Source organism: Nansenia antarctica (assembly GCF_963989245.1).
Source record: "Nansenia antarctica genome assembly, chromosome: 3".
NCBI classification, from domain to species: Eukaryota; Metazoa; Chordata; class Actinopteri; order Argentiniformes; family Microstomatidae; genus Nansenia; species Nansenia antarctica.
The window spans coordinates 15,467,221-15,491,068 of NC_137688.1; the positions used below are offsets into that span (position 1 = coordinate 15,467,221).

General features: G+C 45.8%; 1 protein-coding gene across 2 annotated transcripts in view; it reads right to left on the reverse strand.

Annotated features, from left to right (window-relative positions):
• Positions 1-18,322, reverse strand: part of gria2b (glutamate receptor, ionotropic, AMPA 2b) — a gene marked incomplete at both ends in the record, with an annotated part of 48,348 nt that extends 30,026 nt beyond the window's left edge. The window contains 2 exons of one of the 2 annotated variants that reach the window (XM_080526832.1): positions 17,896-18,036; positions 18,238-18,322. In XM_080526832.1, coding sequence (XP_080382958.1) covers positions 17,896-18,036; positions 18,238-18,322 — 226 coding nt within the window. The remainder of the gene's footprint in view (positions 1-17,895; positions 18,037-18,237) is intronic. The other variant, XM_080526833.1, reaches the window with a different exon arrangement.
• Positions 18,323-23,848: the final 5,526 nt, after the last annotated feature.

Below are 23,848 nucleotides of genomic sequence, written 5' to 3' on the forward strand. Positions count from 1 at the left end.
AGCAACAACAACAACAACCACTACACTCAAATAAACCCTGTCTGTTCTTTGATCTTTAAACTGCTGATGCCGGTGGGAGGGGGAGTGGGAGTGGGGGTGGGTTTGGTCTCATTTCCCATCTCATCTCTTGTTATTCCTCTATTAATTAATACATTTTTCTCACAGTGGAAAACACGATTAGCTCCACACCAGTGGTGGAGTGCACCGTGCGTGGGATGGCCTCATGCGCTCTGCCGGACACACAGCAGATTCTCCCTCAGCCATCTGCACCTTGGGCTGCTAGGTTACGGTTGCTCTTGGCTACAGCTACTGTAGGGCTTCCGCCAGTGGAGGTAGAAAAATCGGAAGGCGGGCTCATTGTAAAGCATGGGACAGAATGAGGAACGCATCACCTGGCCCCCCTGAACTGTGATCTGAATCGCTATAGCGAAGCTACAGGCTAGGTTGCAAGGCTTCAGCTAGCCTGCGAAGCTACAGGCTGGGTTACAGGACTTTAGGGGCGGCTGTGGCTCAGGAGGTAGAGCTTACTGTGAGGTGGCTCGGCTCGTGGGGCAGCTCGTAACGCGCGCGGGGGGGGTGGGGGGAGTGAGGGATTGTGGGATTTTTGTGTCGAGGGAGCTTTTCCGGCAGCTGGTCTTTACAAGGACAGAGGACCTCAGTCTTCAGCTCTAATCAAACACACACACGCACGCACACAGATGCATGAGGGGGGTTGGTTGGGGGCGAGGGGGTGTGTGAGTTGTGAGGGCCTATGGATTTCCTCATGTAACGGTGGCTGGCATGAATGACTCAACAAATGTGACAGCGGCTGGTGAAAGGGGGAACATGTTGGCAACCAATCAAAATGCTCAGACTTTTATTTAGAAAAATGGAAATACATTTCAACGTTGTTGAAAATCACACACCCGCTAGTCAAGCCAAAATATTGCAATGGATTCAGTGAGTAATCCCCACTGCTACCTAGTTAACTATAACACTACTTTACATTGTTTGCAGGCTCACAAAACAAGCTGTGTTAGTTGACTAGCGATGTGTCATTGATTTTCAACAACGCTGAAATGTATTTGCATTTTTCTAAATAAAAGTCTGAACATTAAATCGGCTGCCGGCTTGTCCCCCCTATCACCAGCAGCTGTCACAAATGTCAACATAAGGTACAGCAAAACCTCTTATATTCTGTTTGTGTGTTACCACACCCTATAAAACACAACACGATGTTCTCTGGGTGGCAGAGGATCTACTAAAGTACAATGACTTCAAGGCAAAGACAAAGAGAAATTGCTAGACTGTGCACTATCTTTGTCTATGAACTACCCAGGTAATAAATCATTCTAACAAATAACAGCACATTGTTCTTAGGGCAAATTGATTTGCATAAACCCACCTAATGCATCACGTTGTCAGGACAACACAAAACACCTTGTTTAAGGTAGTGAGAGTGCCGCTACATGTGTTTACACTGAATAATACATCCAATAACCTGCTAATAAAATCTAAGATATTTAAACATAAGAAAATATCAACACACTTCATGGCCCTGTCTTTTTATAAGCTTTCGCTCTATAGGGCTCTGATATTGTCCCCTACACAGCCTTGACATTGTCCCCTACACAGCCATGACATTGTCCCCTACATAACCCTGACATTGTCCCCTACACAGCCATGCCATTGTCCCCTACATAACCCTGACATTGTTCCCTACACATCCCTGACATTGTCCCCTACATAACCCTGACATTGTCCCCTACACAGTCCTGACATTGTCCCCTACACAGTCCTGACATTGTTCCCTACACAGCCCTGACATTGTCCCCTACACAGTCCTGACATTGTCCCCTACACAGTCCTGACATTGTCCCCTACACAGTCCTGACATTGTTCCCTACACAGCCCTGACATTGTCCCCTACACAGCCATGACATTGTCCCCTACACAGTCCTGACATTGTTCCCTACACAGCCCTGACATTGTCCCCTACACATCCCTGACATTGTCCCCTACATAACCCTGACATTGTCCCCTACATAACCCTGACATTGTCCCCTACATAACCCTGACATTGTCCCCTACACCGCCAAATCACCCCTTCTTTCTACCTGTGTACTTGAGAGCGGGAGTGAGAGGAAGAAAGAGACAGGAAGAGAGAGAGACAAGAGAGAGAGAGCGGTTGCCATGGAAACCAGACACTCGCAGTTTCATACTCCGGAGCTGAATGTGAAACACAAGTAAGAGCATGTGAAAGATAGCCTCTCCCCCAGTCCCTGTGTCTTCTCCTGTCTCTCTCCCCCCTCTCTCTGTCTCTCTCCCCCCTCTCTCTGTCTCCTCCTGCCTCTCTCCCCCCTGTCTCTGTCTCTCTCCCCCCTCTCTCTGTCTCTCTCCCCCGTCTTCTCTGTCTCCTCCTGTCTCTCTCCCCCTCTCTCTCTCTCCCCCTGTCTCTGTCTCTCTCTGTCCCCCTGTCTCTCTCCCCCTCTCTCTCTCTCTCTCCCCCTGTCTCTGTCTCTCTCTGTCCCCCTGTCTCTCTCACCCTCTCTCTCTCTCTCTCTCCCCCTGTCTCTCTCTCTTCTCTCTCTGGGACAGAATAGGTGAATAACAACACATACCCAGGATGAAAACAAGGGATGATCTAGAGAAGAACAAGGTGAAGGCTATGAACAGTAGAGTGTGCAGTGTCTATGAACAGTAGAGTGTGTAGTGTCTATGAACAGTAGAGTGTGTAGTGTCTATGAACAGTAGAGTGTGTAGTGTCTATGAACAGTAGAGTGTGTAGTGTCTATGGACAGTAGAGTGTGTAGTGTCTATGAACAGTAGAGTGTGTAGTGTCTATGTACAGTAGAGTGTGTAGTGTCTATGAACAGTAGAGTGTGTAGTGTCTATGAACAGTAGAGTGTGTAGTGTCTATGTACAGTAGAGTGTGTAGTGTCTATGAACAGTAGAGTGTGTAGTGTCTATGTACAGTAGAGTGTGTAGTGTCTATGAACAGTAGAGTGTGCAGTGTCTATAAACAGTAGAGTGTGCAGTGTCTATGAACAGTAGAGTGTGTAGTGTCTATGTACAGTAGAGTGTGTAGTGTCTATGAACAGTAGAGTGTGTAGTGTCTATGAACAGTAGAGTGTGTAGTGTCTATGTACAGTAGAGTGTGTAGTGTCTATGAACAGTAGAGTGTGTAGTGTCTATGAACAGTAGAGTGTGTGGTGTCTATGTACAGTAGAGTGTGCAGTGTCTATGAACAGTAGAGTGTGTAGTGTCTATGAACAGTAGAGTGTGTAGTGTCTATGAACAGTAGAGTGTGTAGTGTCTATGAACAGTAGAGTGTGTAGTGTCTATGAACAGTAGAGTGTGTAGTGTCTATGTACAGTAGAGTGTGTAGTGTCTATGTACAGTAGAGTGTGCAGTGTCTATGAACAGTAGAGTGTGTAGTGTCTATGAACAGTAGAGTGTGTAGTGTCTATGTACAGTAGAGTGTGTAGTGTCTATGAACAGTAGAGTGTGTAGTGTCTATGAACAGTAGAGTGTGTAGTGTCTATGAACAGTAGAGTGTGTAGTGTCTATGAACAGTAGAGTGTGCAGTGTCTATGAACAGTAGAGTGTGTGGTGTCTATGAACAGTAGAGTGTGTAGTGTCTATGAACAGTAGAGTGTGTAGTGTCTATGAACAGTAGAGTGTGTAGTGTCTATGAACAGTAGAGTGTGTAGTGTCTATGTACAGTAGAGTGTGCAGTGTCTATGAACAGTAGAATGCTTAGTGTCTATGAACAGTAGAGTGTGTAGTGTCTATGTACAGTAGAGTGTGCAGTGTCTATGTACAGTAGAGTGTGTAGTGTCTATGTACAGTAGAGTGTGTAGTGTCTATGAACAGTAGAGTGTGTAGTGTCTATGAACAGTAGAGTATGTAGTGTCTATGAACAGTAGAGTATGTAGTGTCTATGAGCAGTAGAGTGTGTAGTGTCTATGAACAGTAGAGTGTGTAGTGTCTATGAGCAGTAGAGTGTGTAGTGTCTATGAACAGTAGAGTGTGTAGTGTCTATGAACAGTAGAGTGTGTAGTGTCTATGAACAGTAGAGTGTGTAGTGTCTATGAGCAGTAGAGTGTGTAGTGTCTATGAACAGTAGAGTGTGTAGTGTCTATGAACAGTAGAGTGTGTAGTGTCTATGAACAGTAGAGTGTGTAGTGTCTATGTACAGTAGAGTGTGTAGTGTCTATGAACAGTAGAGTGTGTGGTGTCTATGAACAGTAGAGTGTGTAGTGTCTATGAACAGTAGAGTGTGTAGTGTCTATGTACAGTAGAGTGTGCAGTGTCTATGAACAGTAGAATGCTTAGTGTCTATGTACAGTAGAGGAGTGTTTAGCTTCCACTGACGTACACCACAGCAACAGTTCTCTCCCTCTCCGAGACACTGCTGAATACATCCAGACTAGGACAACAGCTCTGTATCAAGTACAGTATATGTATTATAAACCCTTAACAAGATTCAAAATGGTGGGAACTCCAGCGAGCTGGAACTGCCACAATTTCCTAATCAACTTGAGATGTCTATGTTCCAACACCATACCCACTTTAGCCAACCCTGTTGGATGAAAGATCTCCTGTATTATACCCACGCATTCATGCTCGGGAGAGATGAAAAAAGACATTCACATGGGCTAGACTCAAATCAAAGGGTATGTTCATTCACAATGTGGGATTGTACCTATGCCTGTGTCGCCATGGCTACCGAAGACTGAGAGCTGTATGTGAGCGTTATGTGGGAAAGTTGATTACATCACCTAGACTGAGAGTAACATCTGTCATGCCCCAGTGAATCACACACACACACACACACACACACACACACAACCCCAGTTTCTGTCAGTGTTTGAGATTCATTGGAAGAAGCACATCATCAATAGCGTCCAACACGCCAGGGAGATACGTACAGTACGTGACCAAAACCATTAAAAACGTTGTAACAAACCATCTATCTAGAGGGAAAGGGACTGGCACATTGCTATGGTAACAGTGGAACAGTCTCCTCGGCTGGGCCGCGGCCCTAGAACACAACGAGAGGGAGGGAGGGAGAGAGAGAGAGGGAGATAGAGAGAGAGCTACTTATCTCTCTGAATGATTCTGCCTTTTTTAAACGCTTCTGAAACCCTTCTGCTTCATGCCAGCAGCACCCTCCCAACCATAATGTCGGTCCTATGCTGCATATCGTCAAACGTGTGTAAAGTGGTCGTTTAGACAAAGGGAGGGCGGTAGGAGACATTTGAGAGGGAGGTTTGAAGTGGTAGTTTGGACAAGGGAGATAGTAGCAGATATTTGTATGGGAGGTTTGAAGTGTTACTAAGCAGAATGTTGGCAGGCTCGTCTCTTGGCAGAGCTGAAAGTGCATGCTGCTGTATACTTTCAACAAATCTGATTCTGGCAATAACTGGTTTTGGCATGTTACATCAGAGAGTGTAGTGTATTTGTAGCGTACTGCGTTTCCTCAGGTCTTTTAATAAACACTTACGGAGGATAACCATCGCCTCTTTGTACACTCCAGGGGAGGCTGGTGGAGGTAGACATCAGAGGACGGGCTTTTTGTAATGCATGGGATAGAATGAGGGATCACCAAACGCGTGTTTGATAACATTCCATGTTTTCCTCATGGAGCGGAATGAGGAAAACATGGAATGTTATCAAACACGCGTTATCCAATGACAGCAGACCTAACCGTAACCTCTTTATACAGATGCTTGGCCGACTCCAGGTCTGTGCCCAGATATACCATGCTGGTTCTTATCTCCGGCCCTCAGTCTATCTATCTGGAGTTGAACCTTGGTCTCCCACACGGAAGACCCAAGCGTCTACCGTTAGGCCAAGAGGACTTCCTCAAACTCTGAGGGCGACGCTTGAGTCTTACCTGTCTCGGACAGGGCTACCTCATCACAAGCGTGTTTCCAGATCACCTCCGCTACATCTAATTACTAGATTAGATTCAACCTTGTTGTCAGTACAACAAAATGTTTTTTTTTGTTCTAGGCACAGGGTCAGCCATAGTTAGCGTCCCTGAAGCAATTCAAGGTTAAGTGCCTTGCTCAAGGGCACAACGGCAGTGGTGGGGGGGGGGGCACCTTAGATATGATATGATGCCAGCAACCCTCCAGTCACCAGCTCACATGCAACTCCTTCCTGAGGCGGGGATCGAACCTGCTAGCCGGCCTCTCTAACCTATAGGCTACTTGCCGCCCCAACATTATGGGCCGGTTTCAGAGACAAGGCTTAAGCCTAGTCCTGGACTAAATCACACTTTCAATGTAAAATCCATTGAAGATGTTTTTTAGTCTAGGATTAGGCTTAAGCCTTGTCTGTGAAACCGGCCCTATTTTACGTAACTCTCCAATACCACCCGCCCCCCCCCCTCTTCTACAGAACATTAAAGGCCTACTGTCATTGGATAACGCCATTGAGCTAACACAATAACACACAAACACAATCTCTCTCTGTTTTACCAACACATGCATTCGAGCGCCATGAGGTTGGCCATTATCCCAGAACATTGATGACATTTCAACATCCCGCTTTGTGTTTGTGTTTGCCCGGCAGAAACACGCCGGTCGTGTTGCGACCAAACCAGGCCGTTGGGTTCCATGTGCATCACGAGTGGAGAGCCACGCGAGCAGGGTCGCTGTGAAAGGTCAGACGGAGAGCTTCTTTTATTGGACGGGACACAATTACTTCCACTTTCTCTTGCGAGGGAATGGGCGTGCGGTAATCGAACTGTCAGATAATTTATGCAACCGACCCCTTTCCCTTCCTCCTCCCCTCCGTCCCTTCCTCCTCCCCTCCCAGTCTCTCTCCTGCTACTTAGGCTCAGTAGGGGAGACATGTGGTTTATAACAGATGGGGCGGGGGGGGGGGGGGGGGGAGTCTGTGGGGGGTCAGAGTGAGGGTTTGATGTCATCCCGTAGTGCAAGTACAGTAGTGGATGCATGTGTGCACTCTAGTTCATTGTAAATGCTCTGTGACATATCTACCAGCTCAGCCCCTTTCTGAAATCTACTTCCTCAAGCGTGGCAACAACACACACACACACACACACCCACCCACAGTTAGCTCATGCAGTACCCACACACTCACTCACTCACTCACACCCTCCACCCTCCTCCCTCTCACAGCGGTTACCACCAAACCGAATCCTTCCCCAGCAACCGCTGTGAGAGCCGGATCAAAGCGTCCGCCGACCTGCAGCCCTGCAGGGTTCCATCAGGGAGAAGCCTAAGGCCTCTTTAATTGAGTAGGGTTAGATCACACTGTCAAGTAGCTGGGGTGTGTGTTTGTGTGTGTGTGGGGGGGGGGGGGTAAACATTATGGCGACAGGCGCTAAGTGAACCCCCCCCACCCCATCCCCTCCTGCGTATTGACTGGATCTAGTAGTGCTTGAGAACAGGTATGATTCATCCTCGTTCCCCTGAAGTGGAACTTGGCCTCCCCACGGATCCCCTGGCTCAACCAGGGCTCTGAGGTAGTGTTACATAAGCCAGCTGAATGGGGTGGAGTATAATACTCTCTCTATATACTGTATATCTGTCTGTCTCTCTCTCTCTCTCTCTCTCTACATCTCTCCTATTCACCCTCTCTGGATCTCTTAATCTCTCTCTCTATTTGAATGGGGTGGAGAATAATGCAATGCTCTCCCCCCCCCTTCCCCTCTCTCTCACCCACTGTCGCTCGCTCGCTCGCTCTTTGTCACTCTCGATACCTTTGACAAGAACAGCCAATGCCACTATAAGCCTCCAGATGTCCAAATCCAGTCTGAACTAACCGTTGATGAGACACACACACACACACACACACACACACACGCACACACACACACAAACAACCCAGACGGAGCTGAGCCTCTTAGATGCTAATGAATGAAATCTCCCCCAAGCAAATCCATCTCAAACAAACAGAATAAATCGCTGCATATTCCACATTGATCTCACATCGATTTCACAAGACAAATATGTTGACAACAAATCCCCAAACGAGGGGAAAAGATTCTTGGACAGATGTAACGCTTTACTCATCATAAACAGTTTTTCTTTTATTCAGCTTTAACTGGTATTGCTGATAGGAAATTGTTAGAATCTTCACATCAATCTCAGGGGCACAGCATATGCTGGAAAATAAATATCATGCTACTGAGAAACATTCATGCATTCACCGGTGGAGGCTGGTGGAGGTAGAAATCGGAGGACAGTCTCATTGTAATGCATGGAACTGCATCACCTATTATGATACCATTCCTCATTCCATTCCATGCATTACAATGAACCCTCCGATTCCAACCTCCACCAGCCTCCCTAGGCACTGACTGCCTCATATATAACACTAATGTTTCTCTGGGTAGCAACAAAACGTCAACAAAATGACTGCTCTCTCTGGATATGAATGACTACCCCCGTCTCTGTATCCCTACGAGAGCGTTGGACAGGGAACAGCACCCGCTCCGTGTACCTCTCATAAGTATCATAGACGCTATCGCCGAGTGACGGCTATTCATCACGACGCCACTACGACTCCCCGATGTCAGTGTGCTGATGCATCATCATCTTAGCTAGCCGCGGCGCTAGCATTAACGCTCCATCTCCCCAGCAAAGTGGATGTCTCTCTCTCTCCCTCTCTCTCTCTCTCTCTCTCTCTCTCTCTCTCTCTCTCTCTCTCTCTCTCTCTCTCTCTCTCTCTCTCTCTCTCTCTCTCTCTCTCTCTCTCTCTCTCTCTCTCTCTCTCTCTCTCTCTCTCTCTCTCTCTCTCTCGCTCGCTCTCCTGATGTGTCTGAACTGAAGGAGCAGAAGTGCAGTCATGTAAATAGAGTCGCTGATGTCTCTGTTGCCCTCGGGGGAGGGGGGGGGGGGGGTTTACGAGGTGATGAAGGATGAGCGTGGCTTAGCGTAGCCGTCTGTACGGGATAGGGTTGCCAACGGTCCTGTATATTACCCGGAATGTCCTGTATTTTGAGCTGGATGAATATATACAGGACATCTCTTGTCCCGTATATTCATCCAACACAGTCCCCCCTCATGCGTACGTGTAGCGTAAATGTGACAATTCCTGTAACCTCCCCGCCCCGTGCAGTGGCACGCAATTTTTCGTCCCCTATTTGGTAGTGAGAAAGCTGCCAACCCTAGTAGGGGATGGTAGACATGGGTGGAGGCGGGTGGATGGACAGATGGGGAGAGGACGGGGGTGGAGATGTCGAGCTCCAGCGGCCTCCCCTGGTGGACGTGCTGGTTGTCAGACGTGTGCTTGATACCATTCCTCATTCCATACCATGTGTTACAATGGACTCGTCCTCCCCTGCTCCTGAGGAGGATTAGGTGGTCCCTAGACACTCGCCAGCTGATGGACTGTGGTTACCGTCCTCCCTGGGAGCCGACAGCAGCATCTGGAGCCTCTGTCTGAGGCTGTTAATCCAGGTAGCGCTGACGAGCCACTGACAGCTATTCATACTGACTCTAGTGGAACACATCAAGCAGAGTCGTCCTGACCTGACCTGACCTGGGGGTGGGTGGGTGTGTGTGTGTGTGTGTGTGTGTGTGTGCGTGTGTGTGTGTGTGTGTTAGTGAGAGGACTAAAGCCATTTGATATTACACCAGAGGAGACTTTTAAGGAGACTATAAGAGTCTATGGAATCAAAGTATTTGGAATGAAAGTGTAATTGATGTCATAGCACTGTGTGTGTGTGTGTGTGTGTGTGTGTGTGTGTGTGTGTGTAAGTGTGTGTAAGTGTGTGTGTGTGTGTGTGTGTGTGTGTGTGCTACATGTGCACAGGTGTGCATGTGTTTGTACGTGCGTGTGAGTGTGTGCGTGTGTGTGTGTGTGTGTGTGTGAGTGTGTGTGTTGCAGCAGGGCTGGTTGAGGGCTGTGTATTCAGGTCAAGGGAAAGTCCACAGAGGACTGCTTAGCCTCATTTCTGACCGGCCAACTCCCCAGCCTACTTAATATTTCACAGCCTCCGCTAAAATACGCTGAGAGTCTGTAATTAAGCTTCAACAACACACTTAAACTACTGCATGCAGGATCGGGCTGTGCTTCTGATTCTAACGTAGTCGTGGTAGTATATTTCTTTCCTTTTTTTCTTTTCTCTTAACAATTTTCCAACATACAAAACAGGGCCGGCCGCTGGTGTAAGCAGTCAATGCGGTTTCTTAGGGCCACAACTGCTAGAAGAGGCCACACTTTTGCCGTCGATTTAGGGCAAGCTATCACCCGTCAATCAACAACTCTGCTACCCCATGACTCGTCGACCCCCCCCAATTATTTTTTGAAAAGTACCAAACGTTTCATATACAATAACGATCACACTTCAGCAACACATTTAAGCTACTGCATGCGTGATTGGGCTGTGCTTTTGATCATGAAGAAATCTCACCGTGTGTCGCTTAAGCAGTCAGACGCATGTAGATGCATGAAATCATGGCATGAAACAGTTCAACCATGCGATAGAAATCTTTGATGTGTCCAATTATCTGCTTCTCACATCCACCTCGACTCTGTTCTGTGTTCCCAAGGAGGGAGTGTGGTTTGTTTTGAAAGAGCCGCGTGTATAAGACATCAAAGCGGGTAACAGCACGCGCGCACAGACGCGCACGCACACTCCACGCACACACACACACATACACACACAACCATGCCCACTCGCACATGCACTCGCTGCACACACAAACACACAAACACACACACAGACAGACAGACCCATACACACACACACCAGTGGCGGATTAACGCATAGGCTTACTAGGCTGCAGCCTAGGGCCACCACCACTAGGGGGCCACCTAACATTGGATCAAATTTTTTTTTTTTTTTTTATAAAATAGCATATTATTTTCTATCCTGAGGCGGCGAGGCCCCCCTATATTTTCTATCCGCTTGTTAAGTCTGAAGTTCAAAAGTGACGTTTAGCCATTTCCGTTTTGGAAACCAAACCAAACCAAACCAGAAATTCAAAAGTTGCAAAAATGAAGCGGACGCACATGAGTGGGGCCAAAAAACGAAAAGAACTAATGAAAAAAGAACTAAATATAGCAAAGTTGCCCAAGATTTCAACATTTTTTTCTAATAATGCTGCTGTGCCTGAAACGACCAATGTTGTCGAGAGTGAGAGCCACGAAACGGTTAGCTCTGGGTCGGGTGTCGCTAGCACAAGCAGCGCTGAGGCGAACATGGGGGGGAGATGCAGGCTGTCGAGGCTGAGCGCGGAGAAGAGACACTAACTTTACCAGTACCACCACCAGCTGACAGTGACACTGATGATACCGAGCAGGACAATCAAGAAGAGGAGGCAACACGTGGACCACCAAGTCCAGACACAAATCCTACCACCACTTACAGCTCGGATCCTGGATTGTGGGATACAGTTGGTGAAGACATGAGAACATATTGGATTAAGATGGGGCCACAATGTTGTCAAAATGAAGATGCTAATGTCGCCGCTTCAGAAACACAGCACAAGCATCAGAAGAGGTATTTTTCAAAAACACTATTTAAAAGAAAAAAGTCAAATGGCGAAACCGTGCCTCGAGAATGGTTAATTTATTCACCTGCAAAAGCTAAAGTATTTTGTTTCGCATGTAAATTATTTGCAGACGGTGCTCATAAATTCAAAACAGGCTACAATGACTGGAAAAACGCAGCAGTGTGTCTGGCTGAGCATGAAGGTTCCGAAAGCCACAGGCTTTCCTATGTGATGCGCAGGGCTGCTGCTGGATGTATTGACTCAGAACTAAAAACTCAGTTTAACAACGAGTGTGCTTATTGGACAGATGTGTTAAAGCGAGTGGTTGTAGTGGTGAAGTTTCTTGCAGAGCGAGGATTACCATTGAGGGGACACTGTGAAACCTTTGGCCAGCCTGATAATGGGAATTTTATGGGTGTGTTGGAAGCGATCAGTGTGTTTGATCCATTCTTGAAAGCGCACATAGACAAATATGGAAATGCTGGCAAGGGAACCACATCTTACCTCTCATCAACAACATGCTTAGAATTTATTGAATTGATGGGAGAGCATGTCCTAGCTGAGATAATCAGTCAGGTAAAAATAGCAAAGTATTTTTCAATCAGCGTCGACTCTACACCAGATGTTGCACACACAGACCAGCTCATATTCATCATACGATATGTGTCACCAGATGGATGCGTGGAGGAGCGTTTTCTCAAGTTTTTGCCAATTCAGAGTCATTCAGGGGAGTCACTTTATCAGTCTGTTCTTGGCGTTTTGGAAGAAATGGGCATTGACATCAATAACTGCCGAGGCCAATGTTATGACAATGCAGCCAACATGTCCGGCATTTACAGTGGTTTGCAAGCACGCATTAAGAAGATAAATAATTTGGCCGAGTGGGTACCCTGCGCAGCGCATACACTCAATTTAGTGGGAGTTGCCGGTGTAGATTGTTGCCCTGTGACAATGGAATTTTTAAATTTTGTACAGACACTTTATAATTTTTGTTCCAAATCCACGGCGCGTTGGCAGATAATAACTGCGGGGCTAAATGTTATTGACAACAAGAGGCTGGAGACATTGAAAAGTTTGTCAGATACTAGATGGTCAGCACATGCGCAAGCAACAAAAGCACTACACCAGAACTATGCCAACATCCAAGAGTCACTGAAGAAGATGAGCGATGACCCGATCCAAACTGGCGCTACTCGGGATGAAGCCACAACACTTTACACAAAGATGGAAAAATTAGAGAACGCTTTTCTGTGTTCTATGTGGAACACCATACTGCAGCGCTTTCACAAAACTAGCGAAGCTCTACAGGCAGTAGAGCTGGATTTATGTAATGCTGTTGATTTAGTCTACTCATTGAGGGATTACGTGGCCAGTCTTCGGGACGATTTTGACAAGTTTGAGAGTGCTGCAAAAAACATGTCCCCGTTGTCCCAATACTACAAAGCAGACACACAGAGGCAGAGAAGACGAAAAAAACAGGCAGATGAATCCACTGAACCTGACTGTGAGCGATCAGGCCGAGACAACTTTAAAGTAACGGTTTATATCACTGTCATAGATCGACTCGTCATGGAACTAGAGAGGAGGTATCACTCATACAAAGATATTCAGCAGACATTTGGTTTTTTGAACAATATTCCATCCATCTCCATGCTAGATCTTCGCACAAGAGCGGCTAATCTGCAGAAGAAATATGCAGGTGATCTGGAGGAAGATTTTTTGGAGGAAATCAGACAATTCAGGGAATTCATTAAAGAAAATGAGGACACCTCAGCGAGGTCACTGCTGAAACTTATAAGAGGAAGGAAAATACAGGCAGTGTTTCCCAATGTTGATGTTGCACTCCGACTGTTTATGACTCTGCCTGTAACGAATGCCAGCGGGGAGCGGTCTTTTTCTAAACTGGCACTTGTCAAAAACAAACTAAGATCCACAATGGGCCAAGAGAGGCTAAATCACCTGTGCCTGATGTCAATTGAGTCTGACATTCTGCGCACATTGGATTACACCAGCCTCATTAAGGACTTTGCTGCCAGAAAATCAAGGAAAAAGACCTTCTAAGGGTAGGACCATTTATGATTGTGTTGCCTTAATCTGGGCATCTATCTCTTATTTTGTGGATGTAATTTGGACTGTTGCTGTATTGATTTTGTGTGTGTGTCTCTCTCTCTCTCTCTCTCTCTCTCTCTCTCTCTCTATCAGACAACAGGAGAGCAACAGAGAGACAGACAGCAGGAGAGGACAGCAACAGAGAGACAGACAACAGGACAGCAACAAAGAGACAGACAACAGGACAGCAACAAAGAGACAGACAACAGGACAGCAACAGAGAGACAGACAACAGGAGAAGAGAGCAACAGAGAGACAGACAACAGGAGAGGAGAGCAACAGAGAGACAGACAACAGGACAGCAACAGAGAGACAGACAACAGGAGAAGAGAGTAACAGAGAGACAGACAACAGGACAGCAACAGAGAGACAGACAACAGGAGAGGAGAGCAACAGAGAGACAGACAACAGGAGAGGAGAGCAACAGAGAGACAGACAACAGGAGAGGAGAGCAATAGAGACAGAACTGAGGTGAGGTGAGCAACAGAGATAGTTCAGGATGATAACAACCTTTTCAGTGCATTTTTTATTGTTTGCATTATGTTATTAAAGCACAATGTGTTTTATGGTAAAGCATTATGAGTGGTCTGTGTGTGCAGGGTGCTCGTGAGTTGTGTATTTTGGGGAGGGGGAGGCTCGTGTATGAATGAATGAATGAATGGACTTTATTGTCATTGCTACAGTACAGGTACCAAACAACGAAATTTAGGAGGGGTGGCTCCCCTGGTGTTAGGAAAGGAAAAAAAAAAAAAAAAAAAAAGGGGGGGGGGCCTCACACAAAGGAGTAGCCTAGTGCCACTGACCACCTTAATCCGCCACTGACACACACACACACCCATAGTGTCTGTCTCTTCATCCTCCTTCCTGGATATGGCAGCCAGTAGAGGCCAGTAGACACTATGTAGAGACTGAGTAGAGGCTGTGACAGTAGAGGCCAGTAGAGGCTATGTAGAGACTGAGTAGAGGCTGTGACAGTAGAGGCCAGTAGAGGTCAGTAGACACTATGTAGAGACTGAGTAGAGGCTGTGACAGTAGAGGTCAGTAGACACTATGTAGAGACTGAGTAGAGGCTGTGACAGTGGAGGTCAGTAGACACTATGTAGAGACTGAGTAGAGGCTGTGACAGTGGAGGTCAGTAGACACTATGTAGAGACTGAGTAGAGGCTGTGACAGTAGAGGCCAGTAGAGGCTATGTAGAGACTGAGTAGAGGCTGTGACAGTAGAGGCCAGTAGAGGCTATGTAGAGACTGAGTAGAGGCTGTGACAGTAGAGGCCAGTAGACACTATGTAGAGACTGAGTAGAGGCTGTGACAGTAGAGGCCAGTAGACACTATGTAGAGACTGAGTAGAGGCTGTGATAGTAGAGGCTGTGACAGTGGAGGTCAGTAGACACTATGTAGAGACTGAGTAGAGGCTGTGATAGTAGAGGCTGTGACAGTGGAGGTCAGTAGACACTATGTAGAGACTGAGTAGAGGCTGTGACAGTAGAGGTCAGTAGACACTATGGAGAGACTGAGTAGAGGCTGTGACAGTGGAGGTCAGTAGACACTATGGAGAGACTGAGTAGAGGCTGTGACAGTGGAGGCCAGTAGAGGCTGTGCCAGTAGAGCCTGGGTCGAGGCTGGTAGAGGCTGTGCCAGATGCATTCTTGTTGATGGTGAAATGTGTCATCCATCCCCTTACCACTTACAGAGGTAACACACACTCACACTCTCTGGGCTAACACACGCCGGGTCAGATTTAATACACACCCCTATGGTATCATTACTTCCATAGAAGCAGGAGAGAGAGAGAGAGAGAGAGAGAGAGAGAGAGAGAGAGAGAGAGAGAGAGAGAGAGAGAGAGAGAGAGAGAGAGACATAGAGAGAGAGACCGAAACATAGACAGAGAGATATATAGACAGACACAGAGAGAGGGAGAGAGAGAGAGAGAGAGAGAGAGAGAGAGAGAGAGAGAGAGAGAGAGAGAGAGAGAGAGAGAGTCTGAGCGAGACAGACAGACAGACAGACAGACAGAGAGGGAGAGAGGTACATAGACAGAGATGTCGAGAGTCAACACATCCAAGCTATCAAGCTGCTCACTGACTCTTACATAACCTTTGCCAAGACCAAGAGGTCTTCTGGAAAATGTCAGTTCACTTTATCATCTTGTGAATTAGTTTATCTCACAAGGGAAACTTGCTAAGGGAGGACTTTGTTCTCGGTATGACCCGGATTGTTCTGTAAGCTCAAGCGTTGTGATTTATCTATGCATTTAGTGAAGTATTAATTTATCCTGGGGATATATCTCTTTCTATGCATGAGAAATTCCCCATCCACTGTGAGTTACAGCACATTGTCAGGGAGCAAAGTTTAAGAGTCTCACCTAACATACTGCAAAGTGATCGATTTGAATTTAATAGGGCCCATATCATTTTGTCTCTGTGCTGGTTTTAATGGAGCATTCCTGAAAGTTAATATTTTAAATAAGGGAGTGGAATAGAATGCCTCCTGAGGTAGAGTGCCATCTGGCGGTAGATGAGAGTATTGCCTACAGCCAAAGGAATCGCCTCCTGGTCCCTATAAGTATAATCCATCTTACTCATGTTCACGAGTAGGAAAAACACAGTTCTACTAATAACAACTCATTTATCACTTTTCGATATACTACAGACCAAGGTGACCGCAAATGAAAGGAGAAAGTCGAGTTTGAAGGGTCCCTTGATATGATAATATATATATATATATATATATATATATAATATCTTCGACCATAATTGCACAGCCAAGTCTGTTGAATAAACACTTCATCAATATGACAAATAATTACGCATCCATCATGTCTAATCAACGATATCTCCCTCCAACACAGCGATAATCCTTCCAACTGTTTCAAATTCAGGGAGGCATATCTTGTGAAAGATCTGACGATAAACAGGGAATTCTGTAAATAAATAATGAATTCCTTCCATCTAATTGAAAGCGTATAGTAGGGGAATAAACTCGTCTTTACGTGTTCAGACTGTTGCTTAGAACCCAGTCGCTGATTGACAGCGACGAGCGATCAACAATCAACTCAACAAGCATATGGAAAGCGCAATCCGTTCTAACCTAAACCAACGCGCGTATACTAATCAAAATAATCTTTGTAACCTGGGCTTTGAAATACTGTCCCAAAGCGGCTTGTCGCTTGGCAACGGCTATGAAATGTAAGCCTATTTCTGGAAAACGAGTCATTAATTGCCCCCCCCCCCCAAATGTAATCAATACATCTCAAAACCTCATTAACTTCTCAAACAGAACATAAATCAGTTTATCGTTGTTAGTTAGGAAAAATAACACGTTTTATTAGGCTGCGTTTAGATATTCACACAAAATAACTTATTAGGAGCTGATGTTGTTGACCAATAAACGAATAACGGATATTGAGAGAAAGTGTTTATATCTACAGCCGTGGACGTCCACTCCTTGTCCCGGACACACACACACACACACACACACACACACACACACACACACACACACACGCACGCACGCACACACACGCACACACACACACACACACACACACACACACACACACACACACACACACACACACACACACACACACAGTGGACGTACACTCCCTGCCCCGGGGGACCAACCATAAAAACATTTACATTATTTCAGTCTTTAGGCGCATCTTTCTCAGCACGTCCAAACCGTACCCGTTGTAGAGCAGCCTTACGCAAGTGTACTCGCTGCTGTGCCCTTATGCAACACGGATATCACGAATTAAAACCAATCATTACTACATATTCCTTGATATGGAACCATGATATGGCATCATTATTTTTTACATGGGAAATATTATGGGAATATGATGTGATTTAGGCCTAGGTTTTTCGTTTCCAAAATGTCCATCACGAAACTTAATATAAGAGAAAAACATGTTCAAAGATTAAAAATCCGACTATATATAATGAATATTGTAATTATGAATATGTCTCATGCAAGAAATGAGGCTGCGCTCTGTGGAGCGGGGGAGCCACCTCTGTGACTGACTGTTACTGTGGAAACCAACTTTACCTTCCCCATTTCGCGCAGATGCACACAATTAAATCCACATTGATTTAACCGTATGAGCACTTCCCACTACTTTAATAATGACCAAAGCACACGGGAAATTAATTCTCTAAACAACGGAAAGGAAATAGCCTACACAAATAAGCGCTAATTGGTTCCACCTTTCCAAAAACACGACACAGATGGTCGCCTATCAATTGATTTTAGGCTATCATTGTATTTTGTTTTGTGATGTGTTGCTTCATGTTGTTGACAACTTAAAAATCGCGATCACTTACAGCAATTGGTGACGGCGAAACTGTTCGCTACTTCCAGATTGTCAATATGGGGCGTCAATCTGAAATCGGAGGTGCCGAATTGAACCATTCCTATCCGAAATGCGCTGTACTCCTGATCAGCTCCCCGCGGGAACAGTCCCCCTGTGGAACACAAACAAGACACACACCTCAGCCTACTTTCTTTTATTTTAAAATATTGCTCAATATTGTTTTGTTGATCTGCATATTGACCAGTTTCCTTGGCCACTTGGATTAAATGACCTACATAACCAATAACAATGGACCCATGTCAGAATTATATACAAAAATCAATTGGAATAAACTAATTCAACTAATACGTACCAATTTGTACACTGGGAGAGCCACTTTGCGCCAACCCCCATAAAACCGGTAGAAGGAAAACCGTTAAATTCTTAATCTTCTGCATTTCCACATAAAAGATGCCCACATCCAACGCTGAACGGATATATCCCTCGTTTTCTCAACAGAAGTCTCTGTTAGATCCCAAACATATTGGAGACATGCAGTCAGAGAGGGAAAATTATTTTCTGCAGGTGGTTACTCAGAGAAAGAGGCGCTCCGGGCTCTGACTCCGGCTCCTAGCAGTGGAGGAATGGTATAACGGAGATGTACTGTGTCTCTGTCGCTCCTCCTTCTCTCCGCTGCCCTCCTCGTGTGTGAGAGGGTCGTTGGAAACGTCTTGAACGCTCAGGAACGGAACACTGTGCGTCTCCGCTGCTCTGAGGCGCGCTGGAGATCTGTCCGGGCGTCACGGACAAGCGGAGAATGTTAATGAGAGGCGTGAGAGAAAGAAAAACGCGCGTTGCGCGGACTTAATTGACGCGCGACGTCCAGTGCACACTAACGATGTTGTGTCTGTGTCCGTTTGTTAGTTGAGCGTCTACCATAGGACATGAAAGATGTGGCCCTGACTTAGTAGGGTACGACTCCTTATGAATAGTCAAAAGACCAATCTCATTATCTCTGTCTTGTTCTACACTGATTACTTTGAGCTCTGCCCTCCAAATGCGTGCGTTGAACACAGTGAACCAACTTGCCTAACAATAGCCATTCATGGCACTACATTAACCTATTGTTGGCCTAGCAGGAATCAGAGCTGAGCATACAGAACATGCCAGTCAGCGTGAGATTCTTATTGGTTCTCCAAAATATGTCAGCTGCACAGTCCTCACAAGAAGAAGTGAGCAGGGGATCGTTGTTGACAAAAGCTGCTCGCTTCTTGACCCTGAAACATCCAGTCAAGTAGATGCATGTGTGTCCATATGTCTGTGTTTACATCAGGGTTCCTCATCGTGTGAGTGTGGCTGGGTTATCTTCCATGAATCGCCTTCCATCTGGCCTAGATTTCCTTGTAATAGACCTATAATAATGGTTTATTCTGTATTGTCATATTAATGTCATACCACTCATCTCTGTAGCGTACCACATTATCCTCTCTACCGGGAGATGCTGGTGGAGGTAGAAACCAGTTTTGACAGCGTTCCTCATCCCGTTCCATGCTTGACAACGAGGCCTGTCTTCCAATATGTCTACCTCCACCGGCCTCCCCTCCTCCCTACCAGGGGCGGCTGGTACGTGACATGCAGCCTTCTGTACCCCAGGTCATCTGTGGCTCGATGAGACCGCTCTAAGGAGCGCTATAGGAGATCTTTTCTGCCTGCCGCAATAAGACTGTACAACTCCTCCTCGGCCTGGCTCACACGGGGTGATCAGAGTCAGGCTGGGGTATGTTAAATCCTACTGTATATAAGGTTTTCAGATGTCTATTAGGGTCTATCCTTATTTTGTAATAAAAATCCATTTGTTTTAGTCTATTATTCAATTGTCACTTTATTGTTTGTTGTTGTCTGTGGTGTGAGCTGCTGTAACACCTGAATTTCCCCTCAGGGATCAATAAAGTGTCTGTCTGTCTGTCTGTCTGTCTGACTGACTGTCTATATACCGCGGGGTGGTCCTCCCCCTCTCTGGGATTAAACACATCTTAAATGTACTCTTTACCTCTGATCTACGGCTGCCTTCCTACTGATCCATGCATACTAATTGGACTGAGGATCAGCCGAGTCACACAGGGTTAACTGGATGAGAGGCCTCCCTCACGCAGTCAATAACAATAAGTGGCATCCCTGTCCCCTGGTTTATGATATAAAGGCCATATCTCAAACCCCCAGAGGCAGATACATATGAATCAATACGAGGTGTACGATGTTTGAGTGGTAGAAAGTTAATGAGATTGAAACTAGGTTGCGTGCGTGCAATACAGTGGGAGATTGATTTCAGAACCATGGACAGCGGTACAGAACACACACACACACACGCACACAGATTTAAGCAGCCTTTTGGGTTGGCATGTTCATGGCTGTGTGACCCACAGGGTTTTGACCTGTGTGACCAGGGTCTCCTGTGTGCTTGACGACTGTGTTAGCTCGTTGAGCTAAAGCCTAGTAGGAGGAGCTTAGCTAAGGGCGGTTACACCCCAGTGAAGACAGTGTTAAGTAGATGTTCACAGCTTTGATTTCATGACATCTATTCCTCCATATACTGTGAAGCTCGCTTTGAATTCCTTCCCCTTTAACTGAATAAGAGATGGTTGTGGTTGACATGAACTTGTAAAGCCTGGTGTTGTAACACTCAGTGTGGGTGTAAAGGGACTGGCGGTTCGTGAATAAAACATGATCTGTTTTCTTTTCTGTTAGTATTTACTAAAATATGAAGCAGAAATTGCTTGCAGAGTTCCAAGATGTTGACTCAGTATAGCTACACTCGAGATAGCTGTGATGAACCCCAAACACAAACTTTTACACAGTGAATTTCAAATGAATTTAAAAGCTGAACGTCTTGAATGCAGACTGTTACCCTGACAACTGTGTGTGTGTTAGAACCCAGTGTTACCTTGTGTGACTGTGAAGTGAAGACCAACTAGGTCTTCTAACTTTGACCTTTCTGCTTGATTTGTTGACAGCCCACGTGAGGTCCATGTTAGATGGCCATCTATGACATCAGGGGAGGCTGATGGAGGTAGAAATCGGAGGAAGGGCTCATTGTATAATGCATGGAACGGTATCAAAAACACAATGACACCGTTCCTCATTCCGTTCCATGCATTACACTGAGCCCGTCCTCCGATTTCTCCCTCCACCAGCCTCCCCTTTATGACATGTACTGTATGTGTTCTTAATCGTGTGAAGAGGGTTAGTGGGACTACCGTAATATCAGCCCAGATCTACCAAGAGGCAGAACATCCACAGACCATTTGTACCTCCTGGGCCATCAAAAGTGAATCTTTAGGAGTCCCTAAAAGGTTAATGGTAATGTTTTGATTATACTGCTGTGACTGACATAGCTACACTTCAAGGGGTTGCATATTTAAGAGCCCCCCGCCCCCCCCCCCACCACCCACCATCCCCCCCCCCCCCCCCTTCAGACTATATCCATCTCTCTTCCTGTAGCTTTGGCAGCGAGAGCGCCTATTGAATCACTCACCGTGCGCCTTGGCGGAGCCATTCTTCGCCGCCTGAATATTCATAGATTTCTGCTCTAATTGCAGGGACCTCACCCGTATCTGTGCAGACCAACAACTGGCAGATGTCTGCTTGTCGAGAGAGTGGGACAGAGAAAGAGAGGAAGGGAGGGGGGTGAGAGAGAGATGGAGAGAGGGATAGAGAGAGAGGTAGAGACAGTGAGAGAGAGAAGTAGAGAGAGAGATGGAGAGAGGGGTAGAGAGAAACATGTGGCGAGAAAGGTAGAGGTAGACGTAGAGAGAGAGAGGTACAGAGAGAGAGAGGTAGATACAGTGAGAGAGGGGGGGGTTGGGTTTAGAGGCTTAGAGGCTGCTTACTCCCATTTCTAAGCTCGCTAAGCCTGGAGGGAAATCTAGTGAGTCGCATCCAACTTTACTGACTTGTTTTGTTTTGTTTTTGTTTTATATGGAGCTTCCTACTTCCTTCCTTAAGTTGATCTGTGGAGTCTGTGCGTCTGGGGAGTGTGTGTATGTGTGCTTGCGTGCGTGCGCGTACGTGCCTGCATGTGTGTGTGTTTGCGTGTGTGTACTATATCTGCATCCCAGAGGAGTTCACTAGGGTTTATTACTTTATGATAAAACGAGAAGTGGGAGGATTAAGATGCAAGCATGAATATTCAACAGGCCTGAGTCACTCACTGAAGCTAGTCATGCTAAGGTTTGCGGTTCGGTTCCCACCGGGACCATACATACAACACATGTATTCTCTCACTGTACTATTCTCTCACTGTACTGTAAGCCTCCTTGCATAAACAACATCTGCTAAATGGCATATGCTGTATTAAATATGTAAGGAGCCAGTCTCACAGCGGCTTAAGCCTAGTCCTGGACTAAATCACACTTTCAATGTAAAATCTCCATTGAAGATGCTTTTTAGTCTAGGATTAGACTTAAGCCTTGTCTGTGAAACCCGCCCAAGGAGTATGAGGTGCAGCTTGTATTGACAAGGAGGCTAGGTGGGTAAATCCATCTTTATTCATTTAACCGTTTTTTATCCAAGTTAGTCTCATTGAGATCAAATCTCTTTTTCAAGAGAGACCTGGTCCAAGACAGCAGCCAAGGAGAACAATATTGATATCTTTCGAATTTGTTATGAGGACTCAATTGGTTATGGTTGGTTTACATCTAAACCTGATTATATTCTGATTCTATTATTCTGTGATGTCATTGCACAGTAACAGTAGCTTTGGCCGCCTACATTTAGATTCTGTATCGGTTCTCGACATATCAAAGTGGTTATGGGGACATATCCCCTGGGCTTACTACGGCTGGCATGATGCTATTACACCAAGAGAGAGAGAGAGAGAGAGAGAGAGAGAGAGAGAGAGAGAGAGAGAGAGAGAGAGAGAGAGAGAGAGAGCTCACCCGTCCTCCACCTCGGTTTCTACCTCCACCAGCCTTCCCTGGAGCTCATGCTGGGGACCGGAGGAGAGAGGGAGTGTGATGATGAGAGAGAGACAGATACAGAGAGAGAGAGAGAGAGAGATACACAGAGAGAGAGAGAGAGAGAGAGACAGAAAGAGACAGAGATACAGAGAGAGAGAAAGAGACAGAGAGAGAGAGAAAAAGATTGAGAGAGACAGATACAGAGAGATAGAGATATATAGAGAGAGAGACACACTGAGCCTGGAGGAGGAGAGGGAGTGTGTGATGTTGCCTGCTTAGGCAGAAACAGCTCGGAGCAGCGGGAACAAAGGGACAATGTAGCCCAAGGCGTGTTCAGTGAAGGACAGAGAAAGAGCAAAGAAATGAGACGGAATAATTAGAGGACAGAGGTTTATATATATATATATATATATATATATATATATATATATATATATATATATATATATATATATATATATATACAGTTCCATATATATTTGGACACAGACAGATTTTTAACTGCTTACCAAAACATCTTCAAGTTACAGTTATATAATATGGGCTTAACGTGCAGACTCCCAGCTTTAGGGTAAGGGTATCCAAATTGTAGGAAGGGTTTAGGAATTAGAGCTCTTTAATACAGTATGTAGCTCCCTCTTTTTCAAGGGGCCAAAAGTGGACAATTGACTCAAAAGCTGTTTAATGGGCCAGTGTGGGCTATTCCTTAGACAACAGTGGTGGATGATCACAGGATCCTTTACATGGTAAGAAAAACCCCTTCACAACATCCAGCCAAGTGAAGAACAGTCTCCAGGAGGTAGGCATATCATTATCCAAGTGTATCATAAAGGGAAGACTTCACACAAACAAATACAGAGGGTTCATCACAAGGTGCAAGCCATTCATTAGCCTCAAGAATAGAAAAGCCAGATTAGACTTTGCCAAAGAGCCAGTCCAGTTCTGGAACAGCATACTTTGGACTGATGAAACTAAGATCAACCTGGAATGATGGGAAGAAAAAGGTATGGAGAAGGCTTGGAACGGCTC